The sequence below is a fragment of the Carassius carassius genome, chromosome 7 (genome assembly GCF_963082965.1).
Source record: "Carassius carassius chromosome 7, fCarCar2.1, whole genome shotgun sequence".
Classification (NCBI taxonomy): domain Eukaryota; kingdom Metazoa; phylum Chordata; class Actinopteri; order Cypriniformes; family Cyprinidae; genus Carassius; species Carassius carassius.
In genome coordinates, this window is record NC_081761.1 from 7,246,618 (window position 1) to 7,260,213 (window position 13,596).

A 13,596-nucleotide genomic window follows, 5' to 3' on the forward strand; every position below is an offset into this window, starting at 1 on the left:
TCATTTAGCAGACGCTTTTATCCAAAGCGACTTACAAATGAGAACAATAGAAGCAGTCAGGTCAACAAGAGAACAACAACAGTATACAAGTGCCATGAAAAGTCTCAGTTAGTCTAGTATAGAACGCATAGCCAGGTTTTTTTTTTTTTTTTAAATAAATGCAAAGACAAGAAAAGGAAAAGTGCTAGTATTAGTTGGTTAAGTGCTGTCGAAAAAGATGAGTCTTTAGATGTTTCTTGAAAATGAGTAAAGATTCAGCTGTACGAATTGAGATTGGGAGGTCATTCCACCAGCTCGGTTTTAAATTAACGTTATTCTTACAAATCTTTTGAATTCATCAAAGAATATTTAAAATGTATATTAGGGTTCTTACACAAATAGTAAGCAGCAAAACTATTTTTAACATTGGTAATAACAAATGAGCACCATATCTGCATCTTAGAATTATTTCGAAGGATCAGGTGACACTTGCAAAGTCTGGAGTAATTGCTGCTGAAAATTCAGCTTTGCCATCACATAAATAAATCATATATATATATATATATATATATATATATATATATATATGTGTGTGTGTGTGTATGGTGTGTGTTTAAATAGAAAACTGCTCTTTTAAATTGTTATTTCAAAATATTACTGTTTTACTGTATTTTTTTATTAAATAAATGCAGCATTGGTAAGCATAAGAGATTCCTTCCAATCGCATCAATAATCGTATTGACCTCAAACTTTCGGACAGTACATATATTATGTATCTTTAATAAAAAATAAATAAAAAAACAGAAAAATACAGACTTCAACCCAAGGTTATTATAGTTAACTAAAACTAAAACCATTAAAAAAATGTTACTTTAAACTAAAAGTAAAAAAAAAGTTATTTATTATAGTTAAATATTTCTCATTTATTTTAACTTTACATACTCAAAAAAATAATTACAATTCCAATGAAAACGAATAAAAACTAGATAGACAGATTAAAAACAACATTATTAAAACTTTAAATAATAACAAAATTAAAACAGAAAATCTAAACTTAAATACCAAAATAACTAAAATTTTTATTTGACTTTTTTTTTTTTTTAGAAAATAACAAAAACAAAACATAACTGAAACTTGATCTAAAGTAAAAAATAAGAATAATGTAAAAAGAATATGTAAAGAAAAAAACTGGTAATAGTATCTCAGTAATTCTAAAATAACATTGCCTCGAGCAGACAATGGTGAATAAAAGCGCTCTGAACAGATTTATAAGTACTGTATATATTTTTACACCCAGTTAGATGTATTATAGATTTTAATAACAATAAATTCTAATTATTTTTACAGTTATTATTTTTAGTTTTTAGGAGGCATTCAATAATTATAAAGGAGTGAACTTATGTAAGGAGTCAGGGGACTTAAACAATTATAACCACACAGCTGTACAGCAATTAGATCAGGACTATCAACAGCACCTATAAACAAGAACCATCTCTATGTTTGATGTTAACATGTTCAACAGCTTTGCTTTCTAGCCAAAACCAAGAACCTTAACTGAACTTAAACTAGATCTTAGTATAGTTCTAATACTGTATTTACAGGACATGTTAATGAAACATATGCTGGTTATTTATTTAACATCTGTTGTTTTTATGAGGACACTTCTGTTACAAATGCTATAGGTAAGTCTACACACCTGAAGCTTGTTTTCTTTTTCCTTTTTTTCAAATGAGCAGATTTAAATTTCAGTGGATGTAAAATTAACGAAAAATACCTGTAATTATTCCCAATACAACTAACATTATTTCTTGTACTGCAGTGACAGTAGTATGAACTGATTAGCTGAACAAAGCAGTTGGGATGGAATAGACCTGACTGAAACATCAAAGTGATGTTTTGAACATCATTATAAGCTTATTATTTAAAAATGAAACTAAAACAACAAGCAGAGAATGGCAATCAGCATTTAACTCAAATAAGAAAAATGTCTATATAATTGTACAAATGTTGAACTAGTTCTCTTCTCATTTCGAATTCCCCACTGGAATTGCTTCATTATCATTTCAGAGTGATTAGAGACTAGTGTTTGCTCTGCCGCTCTTTCGTTTGAAGTCTGACATCAAAAGATTAAACATAATCTTATTGATGATGGTTTATGTTCTCAAAGATGGCCGTGCTGTCTGAGAACGACGGTTTATAATCAGCAGCAAAAATCACACTGGGAGTCACAACAAATGAGACTTTTTCATGAGTAAAGATCTGAAATAATGATATTCACAACATTCAACAAGACAGATAGTAGCTATAACAGATTTACTTGGAGGCATTAGCTGCAAAAGATTAATTCAATTTTTATGGAACATTTCGATTATGAGTGATAATGGGCATCACAAAACTACATACAAAATGAAACTAAAACTTGCATAATTTAAAAAATTATCTGGCTGAGTTAATTAACAAATTAATAGCTTTGCAATACAAACTGTTAACCATAGTGCTGACTATGGTTATTTGACCATAATGTGACTGCATATTTATGTTTTCACAGTAATATAAGGAACAATTTATCACAGAGAAACATTTTCGTTCTTATTTATGCATTTACTGTCTTTGTTGAAGAAAATGCTGTATAGTCAGAAAGACTTATAGACCGAAATACTGAGACAGACAGACAGACAGACAGATAGATAGATATAGAGATTTTCTGCTACACCTGACAGATTCTTAAGTCTCAGTCCAAGAAAGCGCATTAGAAGATTACAACTTCTGTTCAACAGGCTTCCTAAACCCAGCAGATTCAGAGGATTGGTCGGGACTTGATCTTTCTGTGGTAAAGCAGCAGTGTGCTATGGTTTCCTAGGAATGCTTACAGGTTTATTGCACAAGCCATTAAGACTCAGTTTGAGGTTGGAGGACAGTGTAGAAAGTGTTAACAAAGATTAAAAGTGGATAAACTGTAGAGCATAAACTTGGTAATAATATTAGTCGCCATAGTACGATGATTAAAGATAACAGTTTTTTAAATGCACAAACAGAAAGTTTGTGAAAAGTGAAACATGGAAACCTTGCTACAAATTCTTAAAGTGTTCCTGTAGCTCAATTGGTAGAGCATTGCACTAGCAAGCGCAAGTGGGGGTTAGATTCCCCGGGAACACATGATAGGTAAAAATTGATAGCCTGAATGCACTGTAAGTCGCTGTGGATAAAAGCGTCTGCTAAATGCATAAATTTAATTTTTTATTTAATTTAATTTAAATTCTATATGAGAATGCAAGACATCATGGGCCGCTGACCTTACTGCACCAAGTCCATTAACTGAAGCTGAGTTAGCATAATAAGCTCTGCTCAGACTATTAAACACATTCAGCTAACTGGTTTACGTTTCCAGGGCCCAACAAAGATTACTTTATACAAGCATGTAGATTCATAATAACATAATCAACTAGCATTAATGAAAAAGATGATACTATAATGAAATATATTTTATATATTGATGGTGGAATGAGTAGCTATAACTTTAATAATAGATCTAGGCTTAACGGCTTCATTGTAGAAGTCAGAGTAATCATAATCATCTAGCAAATATCCTAAAAGATTCCTGTTGGAATTAACTGGAACAAATCCTAATGGATCCTGGTGGGATTTTTCTTCTTAAAGGCTATAGCCTCAGATTTCAGCAAAGCACAAAAACAAGTGTAAATCTTTTATAAGTTCGGAAACAGCCTGGTTCCGATTAAAAATAATGAATTTGACTCTAAGAATCAAAGTGTAGGATTCAGTTTGTCCTGTAGGATCTCATCCTACTCAGAGGGGATTCTATTATGATCACAGAATCCGGTAAATACAGGATTTTATTTATTTTACTATGTGCTGTGTTGTAATACTCAAAAGTTCTGGACTCTAAAGTCTTTTAAAATTAGCATACTCTCAGTGACAAAGTGTTATTATTGGACAGGTGGGGTGTGGGGAGGAGCAGCTGGGTGTTCTCCTCCAGCGCAGCCTAACCCTGTCACCTTTCCTGGCAGGTGTGCATGGAGACAGGGAAAGAGACGTGCCATCAGCTACTCAACAACTACTAACACTTCGTTTGGGTTCGACAGGATACCGTTTTTTAATTCCTGCAACAATTCTCAAATCATGTGAATACTTCTGAACCAGAATTTTTTTGTGGAATAAGATTTTGATGTTGTGAAGAGCAAAGTCCTGTGGAATAATTAGCAAATTGCCGGAGTTTATGCAGATCCTCAATAAACAGCCCAGGCAAAGTGAGTGTGATTCTGTCAAAGTATTTTCTAATTTCTTTTTGGGGCAGTTATTTAATTGTTTGTTAAATTCCCAGGCACATTGTTTTAACTCTTTATTTATTTATTGTTTGTCTGTTGTATTAGCTCCTCAAATTTTATTTGGTCAAGCAGAGCTCCATGAGCCCAGGTGGAGTCCCAAAAGGATGGTTCACTTTTTGCCTGTTTTCAGAGTAAAGTTTAGATGGGGAGCAGAGTTTGTCAGGGGTAAAAAGCGGGTTTCATAAAAGTAAAAAGGTTAATGTTTTCTCTCGCGGGGACGTCTGATTTTGCCTGCAGTTCTAAGCACCTTTTAGAAAATCAGAGCATCAAGGTTTTCTTTGGTGTTTAGCAGTACGGTAACAGTAGCAGTACTTCTCAAGACGGGGTTTCTCTCTTTAATTCAAGTGCAGTGGGCAAATGGACAATCCGGAGTGGAGCTGCAGCCGAGTGATCACAGAACGCTTTGAGCAGTGAAGGAAAATCAATGTCGCCCCATTCCACACATGTACGGCATTTAGTCTCTCAGACTTGTGTAGTGATGAAACCTTAAAAAAAGGAGAAATATAGGCTAGAAATTTGACAATTTTTGTCTAAAATGTAAGCCATATGAATTACTTATAATTACAAAATTTAAATAGTTATAATTCCAAATTGCATGTTTATTTTTTTCTTTGTACATATCCTATTATTTAATTTGGTGTTTTTGATAGTTTTCATATCAAATTGTATATCGTCTACTCTAAAACAAATGTTTAAATGTATTTGTTCTTTGATTTGATTGTTTCAGTGATTTCCCTGTTCTCTGTCGTCTTAATTTTTTTGGGCAGTGTATCAAATGTCAAGTTTGCTTTCTTGGAAAGTTATGGTTATAGATCTGCACATGACAGTTAAACAGTCTGTCCAGCTTTTATGTCTCAGGCAGATCTGCTCAGTAGCCTTTTTCTGTTCACAGCTAAACTGTAGAATGTCAACTAGACTCTATGTGAGATCTAAAGGAATTTTGAATTTTGTTGGTTTTGTAAGTTTTCATCTCTAAGAGACTTCTCTCAGGTGGCCTTTTAGCAGGGCTTCAAATTAAAACATGCTTGGGACTTTAAAATTAACAGCAAATGTTTGGTTAGAGGCATTGTTAGAATTGCTACATACAGTGCAAACAAATATTCAGTGAGGATAAACTTTGAATGAGATGCTTCTCAAGTTCAAGCACTTGCACGTTTGATCTTAGCATGTTTGGCTAAGGGAATCCCCAGTTATAGCACGCAGGAGGGGGGGGAGATCCATGTTTACCTCCCTGTCTTAATAAGAAATGTCCTGTGCAAAACCACAGGCTCGTTTTGTCCTAAAACAGCTTATCTTCCTGGAAGACATCCCCTGATTCCACGAAGCATATAGGCTGCTGTGTATATTTATAGAGCAGACACTTGCATCCATTTGGCATGGGTCCATTATCCTTCTATCCTTTCTTAAAATAGAACAAGGATTTATTTTTAATCTTTGTGAGACAAAAATGGTCAATGTGCAGCAGTGTGAAAACACACCACTTGAATACTGTAATTATGTTTATTTATAGATTCGAACATTGTTTGTGTCAGAATGGATAATAACTACTTTGCATGTGGAAGTACAATTGTCTACTAATGAAAGTACAATTCAGTTTTCAGGAGTGATTACCCAAAGGCTCCAGATGTGATCTAATTGCAGTGAATGGCCTAACAGGAAATAAAATGGCAAAAATCTGCACAGAACAATCATTCCCCTCACAAAGATCCGCCTTCACTCCTGAACCAGCTATTGAATGGATCGAGAGAGGGGAAAGGTCAGAGGAGACGCCACAAACATATGCCATCTACTTTGAACAATTCTCACATTCACGGCATATCTGGCTACCATTTAAATCCAAGTATTTCATTTGGTATATTTGTCTCATTTCCAGTGATCAGCCTCCCCGTGGACTAATGGGCAGGTGATTTGATCTTTTGCTTTGTTGGAAATTTGAGGATTGTTTGTGCATTAAAAGTGATTTTTATAACTAATTGTAACTTCACTTTCAGGATGTCCCATTTCATCCTGAGGTTTGGAGGACAATCCACCAAATGTGAAGCTTCAGAATGCAGTGATTCAGTTATGACAACAGAGGAGTCTGAAGACATGCCAGAGGAAATAGATGCATCATGCGACAACAGAGGCCAGGACCAACTGCACAAGAGGAAGTGAGTGAAAATGCAAGCATGTACATAGTGAGCCACCCCCCCCCCCCCCACCCACACACACACAATAATATTTGTTCACATTAGTAACATTTGTACAAATCTATCACTGTTAAACTAATTTTGACCTAACATAGTGGGTTCTTTGACACATATAATAGTCAGAAAATGCAGCTTTTTTATGGAAAAATTTATTGATATTTTATATATATATACAGGTCCTTCTCAAAAAATTAGCATATTGTGATAAAGATCATTATTTTCCATAATGTAATGATAAAAATTAAACTTTCATATATTTTAGATTCATTGCACACCAACTGAAATATTTCAGGTCTTTTATTGTTTTAATACTGATGATTTTGGCATACAGCTCATGAAAACCCAAAATGCTCAAAATGTCTCAAAGAATTAGCATATTTCATCCGACCAATAAAAGAAAAGTGTTTTTAATAGAAAAAAAGTCAACCTTCAAATAATTATGTTCAGTTATGCACTCAATACTTGGTCGGGAATCCTTTTGCAGAAATGACTGCTTCAATGCGGCGTGGCATGGGGGCAATCAGCCTGTGGCACTGCTGAGGTGTTATGGAGGCCCAGGATGCTTCGATAGCGGCCTTAAGCTCATCCAGAGTGTTGGGTCTTGCGTCTCTCAACTTTCTCTTCACAATATCCCACAGATTCTCTATGGGGTTCAGGTCAGGAGAGTTGGCAGGCCAATTGAGCACAGTAATACCATGGTCAGTAAACCATTTACCAGTGGTTTTGGCACTGTGAGCAGGTGCCAGGTCGTGCTGAAAAATGAAATCTTCATCTCCATAAAGCTTTTCAGCAGATGGAAGCATGAAGTGCTCCAAAATCTCCTGATAGCTAGCTGCATTGACCCTGCCCTTGATAAAACACAGTGGACCAACACCAGCAGCTGACATGGCACCCCAGACCATCACTGACTGTGGGTACTTGACACTGGACTTCAGGTATTTTGGCATTTCCTTCTCCCCAGTCTTCCTCCAGACTCTGGCACCTTGATTTCCGAATGACATGCAAAATTTGTCCAAAAGTCCAGTGCTGCTTCTCTGTAGCCCAGGTCAGGCGCTTCTGCCGCTGTTTCTGGTTCAAAAGTGGCTAGACCTGGGGAATGCGGCACCTGTAGCCCATTTCCTGCACACGCCTGTGCACGGTGGCTCTGGATGTTTCTACTCCAGACTCAGTCCACTGCTTCCGCAGGTCCCCCAAGGTCTGGAATCGGTCCTTCTCCACAATCTTCCTCAGGGTCCGGTCACCTCTTCTCGTTGTGCAGCGTTTTTTGCCACACTTTTTCCTTCCCACAGACTTCCCACTGAGGTGCCTTGATACAGCACTCTGGGAACCGCCTGTTCGTTCAGAAATTTCTTTCTATGTCTTACCCTCTTGCTTGAGGGTGTCAATGATGGCCTTCTGGTCAGCAGTCTTACCCATGATTGCGGTTTTGAGTAATGAACCAGGCTGGGAGTTTTTAAAAGCCTCAGGAATCTTTTGCAGGTGTTTAGAGTTAATTAGTTGATTCAGATGATTAGGTTAATAGCTTGTTTAGAGAACCTTTTCATGATATGCTAATTTTTTGAGATAGGAATTTTGGGTTTTCATGAGCTGTATGCCAAAATCATCAGTATTAAAACAATAAAAGACCTGAAATATTTCAGTTTGTGTGCAATGAATCTAAAATATATGAAAGTTTAATTTTTATCATTACATTATGGAAAATAATGAACTTTATCACAATATGCAAATTTTTTGAGAAGGACCTGTATATATATATATATATATATAAACCAAGCATTTTTGTTTTTTGTCTAGTATAATTTTGATACACCAGGGCTTTGTGACGCATGATAAAGTGAGAATGTGGAGCTCACACAGGAGAACAAAAAGAAGAAATTATTCAGATGTCCAGTATGTGCAGAAGTTTGCAATTGCAAAAATATGAAGTTGTTGATATTTATTTAGTCAAAGATTCAATTATGATAGCTTATTATGCAAATAAATGTGATTTTTATAAAAGTATAAAATACTATTTACATAAAATTCATATAAATATCAACTGTCACTATATGTTTCCCCATAATATGTCTTATTAAGATGATATTTAAATGCTCTATAGTTTTAATTGTGGGAGAAAAACGTAATGCAGTGCACTACAGTGATGACTGAGAGATGTACAAATAAACATTTCCCATAAACCTGATACTGTATATCACACACACACACACACACACACACACACACACACACACACTTGTAGTAGATTGTATACAACAGGGTTTTCAGCAAATCATGCTGATAATTTAAAGGTCATTTGTGTATCAACTATGATAAGGGCTTCATAGGATTGAGCAAAGTTTAAATTAAATTCAGCATTAAAGTAATGCATCATACATTTTGTTGTAGAGAGCAGGGGTTTTGAATCTTTTAGATGGCACAGACCCCCAAATATTATAATCCTCATGCAAGGTATCCCCATCCTAAAATGCAAAAAGACAGTCATGCCCAAAAATATGGACATCCTTGGTATGATTAAAGAAGGCTGTGAAAAATGATATTTCCCCCCATTTTAAATTCTTATTATCCAATGAAAGGTTTGATTCTTGTGAATTTTTTAAAATAAAAGATCAAAAGTATTAACAATGAAGATTAATTTTCACAGCCTTCTTTGATCATATTTTCCAAGGATGTCCATATTTTTGGGCATGACTGTATATCTATCTATCTATCTATATCTATCTATCTATCTATATCTATCTATCTATCTATCTATCTATCTATCTATCTATCTATCTATCTATCTATCTATCTATCTATCTATCTATATATATATATATATTTTTTTTTTTTTTTTTTCCATTTCCATGGACTCTTTGTATAGAGTATAGCTTTGCTTTTGTACTTTTGGATTGTTAATGTGCAGAAGGTGTGACTTAATAAACTTAATATGCAGCTAATTATCAGAAATACTTGCAGAGCAAATGCAATCAGCCCTAATGTAATGCCCCGTGATCTGTAGTGAGATTAAGTGTATTTCTCAAGACAACAACAGAGGATGTGCTGGCAGTGACCTTATAATCCCCTGCTGTCTGCCACACACTCATTTCTTCGTCTTGCTACTTACCTGCTTGAATTTAACACACTGAAATGCATTATATAAAGTCCCACATTGTGCGGGCCCACAGAATCTGAAAATACATAGTTCCTCCTTGTACATTTATTAAACATTTAGGTTAATTTGATAATGCTTTCAGCTACCAGTAAGAATGTAGTACTGTCAGCTCCATTTAACACTGTTTAACACATTTGAATCCATTTAGGATATCAATTTAAATCTAATTGTTAATCCAATATGCATTTCCTCCTAAATGTAGTGCAGAAAATGTGGGGGGAAAATCCCATATTTGATCTATGCCTGATATTAAGCCAAAAGGGGCCATGCTTTTACATCATTTATTTTAGTATTTCATATTTTATCTCTAATCAAACTACAGGAATAAAACAATATTGTTGTCTTCACAGTTTCAACAACAATGCAAATCAGTGGCCTCTTGCTACACTGAATATGAACAACTGCAACAATACAGATGAGTATGTGAGAAAGTTAAATATTATTACATGTTACAGGTACATTCTGTGATTTGCTACCTTCTAAATAACAATTATCATTTTAATGCAGCAAAAAGGATGATAGGGAGATAAAGAAAGATGATAAGAAAGAAGAACCAAAAAAGGATGAGAAGAAAGATGAAAAGAAAGAGGAGAAAAAAGAGGAGAAGAAAGATGAAAAGAAGGATGAGAAAAAAGATGAAAAGAAAGATGAAAAGAAAGATGAGAAAAAAGATGAGAAAAAGAAGGAAGAGGAGAAACCGTGAGTATTTTTACTCAATTTAAAGGCAAATAAATGTAGTTATGTATTCAGGCTGGAATTTAGAAAATGTGTGTTCTTTTTTATTTTAGAAAACACGTTTGGATTATTGATCCAGCGACAGATATGTACTATCACTGGTTGACCATTGTAGCAATACCGGTCTTCTACAACCTAATGATGCTTGTTACCAGGTAATTTTATATATTAGCTTTGGAGATATTTTAATGTTATAATATTAGCATAAAACAACTATTAAAAAATAAGCAATTATATTTAATTATTAATTCTAAATATGAATTATTTAAAATAATAAGAATATTACAACTGATTATCAAACAAACAAGAAAACTATATGCAGAAACATATTTAAAAAATGATCTGGTGTTATTGTTTTATTTTTATTTTAAACAGAGCCTGTTTTAATGAACTGCAAGATGATTACACCATCTTATGGATAGTTTTGGACTATTCATCCGATGTCATCTACTATACGGACACATTTGTGAGATCAAGAACAGGTTAGATTTTTAGTCACTGTTTGTGTTCACTTAGTAATATACAATCACTGCTATACAGGGAATTTTTTTTTGTAAATTGTACATGACAACTAAATTGTTTTGACAGGTTTCTTGGAGCAAGGCTTGCTAGTAAGAGAATCTAAGAAGCTTTGGGAACGCTACAAAAAGTCGCCACAATTCAGATTTGATTTGATCTCCATGATACCAACAGACATATTAATGCTAAAAGTGGGTTACAACAATCCCGAACTAAGATTCAACCGGCTTTTCAAAATGGCTCGTCTTTTTGAGTTCTTTGACCGTACTGAAACCAGAACCAACTTCCCAAACATCTTCCGAATCAGCAATCTCGTCCTGTACATCCTAATCATCATCCACTGGAATGGCTGCATCTTTTTCGCCATCTCAAAAACAATCGGTTTTGGCTCAGACACTTGGGTTTACCCCAACATCAGCGACCCAGAGTTCGGCCGCCTTGCCAGGAAGTACATCTACTGCTTGTACTGGTCCACTCTCACACTCACAACCATTGGAGAAACGCCACCGCCTGTCCGAGACGTTGAGTATTTATTTGTCGTCTCTGATTTTCTCATCGGTGTGCTCATTTTTGCCACCATCGTTGGTAATGTCGGTGCCATGATTTCCAACATGAATGCATCCCGTGCGGAGTTCCAGGCCAAGATTGACTCCATCAAGCAATACATGCAGTTTCGAAAGGTCACCAAAGATCTGGAGGCTCGTGTCGTGAAGTGGTTCGATTACCTTTGGACCGAACAGAAGACCTGCGATGAAAAGGAAGTGCTCAAGAACCTCCCAGACAAGCTCAAGGCAGAGATCGCCATCAATGTGCATCTGGAAACCCTTCGGAAGGTGCGTATTTTCCAGGACTGTGAAGCAGGTCTTCTTGTTGAGCTCGTCCTTAAACTTCAACCACAGGTTTTCAGTCCAGGCGACTACATTTGCAAGAAGGGAGACATTGGGCGGGAGATGTACATTATCAAAGAAGGCAAACTAGCTGTGGTGGCAGATGATGGTGTCACGCAGTTTGTGGTGCTCAGCGATGGCGCTTACTTCGGTGAGATCAGCATCCTCGGCATCAAAGGAAGTAAAGCCGGTAACCGCAGGACTGCTAACATACGTAGTGTGGGATACTCAGATTTGTTCGCGCTCTCGAAAGATGACCTAATGGAAGCGTTAACCGAGTACCCAGAAGCCAAAAAGGCACTAGAGGAGAAAGGTAGGGCTATTCTGATGAAAGACAATCTCATTGACGAGGCTGCAGCCAATGCTGGTGCAGACCCGAAGGATCTGGAGGAAAAGGTCACTGTAATGGAGACCAATTTAGATGTGATGCAAACCAAATTTGCTCGTCTTATGGCAGATTGGACATCCAGCCAGAACAAGATCAAACAGAGGATCGCCAACATGGAGGCCCGAGTGAAGACTCTTAGGCAGGAGGATTTGTCTGAGGTCGTGGAGGATAAGAAGGACAAATAGTTCTATATAAAAATAGTCTGACTTCACACTATGTCTCAGGATTACTGATTCCACATTTACCCATATAGAGGAATCTGGCATCATTTGAGAGGAATTGCTTGATCTCAAAGTAGTACAGCACAGCAGCAACATGTACTATTTATAGATGTTTCAGTCAGAGACTTGGCATTTCACAAGACCTAAATCTAATTTGTGAAGGCGTGTAAACAAAGACAGATCAGACAGTTTCAGCCTCACTAATGCAGGGTTGTCTTAAAGTAATTTCAGACAACAATGCAACAAGAACATCCTTCTGTTTTGGGGCATTTTGGTTCCTGATGCTGTCGCTATTAAGTATTGCAGTGTCTTAATTTCAGGTAGAGTGATTCCTAAACCGAATTTTAGGAGGGTTATTGTGCAGCTATACTCTCTGTGAGATGTCAAGCTACAAGTAAATAAACACAAAATCCTTCTGTTTTGTTGCAATTTTTTAAGTTCTCAGGAATTGCTGCTAAGCTTTGTCAGCAATATCAAAAATCAATATTATCGCCGATATCAAAGCTTTGCTTTCATTGAGTGAGTATGAATACCAAAGCAGAACATCTTGTAATGTGATAAAATTAAAGTTTATTTTTAACATGAGAATAAAATGGAGGGCCCCGGGTTCTTGTATGTATATTTTATTTCATTCAGCTAATGAAAAATTGTATATGTGCTGGATTAAATTAAAAAATATTAGAGAAATGTTCATAACATTGTGTCCTCTGTGAATTGATTTGTTGGGGAAAAGATCTACAAGTCATCCTTACTGTGCAGACTTTGTGGGCAAGATCCTGTTCAGACTTGCCCCTAATGTGACAATCTATGACTTCAGTGTGGTTTTTCCACGGGGGCCGGTAGCCCAACAATTAGACCTACCAAGCATTAAAGGGTAGTTAAGGAGCTGTGCTGGAAATGCAAACGTCGCAGGACTGACTCCTGAGAGGAACACAGAGAAACTGACGTGACAAGAAATGAGTTATCAGCAGCAAGTATATTTTCACATCTACAAGACTTTTTACTTAAGTTATATTCAGTTTTAAACTTCTCTAGTAGTATATTGGTCACAGAAGTCATTGAATAAGGCTTATTTAAAATGGATTTAATTATTTATTTGTAATGCAATGTAATGTAGATGTTTGTTTTTCCAGGTCCAGAGATTTGAGAGTCGGTTATGGAAAGCATCTGAGATGCAGCACCAT

At 35.9% G+C, this 13,596-nt stretch overlaps 1 protein-coding gene across 1 annotated transcript; it reads left to right on the top strand.

Annotated features, from left to right (window-relative positions):
• The first annotated feature begins 3,995 nt into the window (after positions 1 to 3,995).
• On the top strand, positions 3,996 to 12,829 carry LOC132143457 (cyclic nucleotide-gated channel cone photoreceptor subunit alpha). The gene is made up of 9 exons (XM_059553671.1): positions 3,996 to 4,244; positions 5,917 to 6,078; positions 6,196 to 6,225; positions 6,314 to 6,472; positions 10,013 to 10,081; positions 10,170 to 10,361; positions 10,451 to 10,552; positions 10,773 to 10,879; positions 10,986 to 12,829. Exons 2-9 carry the CDS (start codon positions 5,987 to 5,989, stop codon positions 12,374 to 12,376), a joined length of 2,142 nt encoding a protein of 713 aa, XP_059409654.1. The 5' UTR covers positions 3,996 to 4,244; positions 5,917 to 5,986; the 3' UTR covers positions 12,377 to 12,829.
• The last annotated feature ends 767 nt before the right edge of the window (positions 12,830 to 13,596 follow it).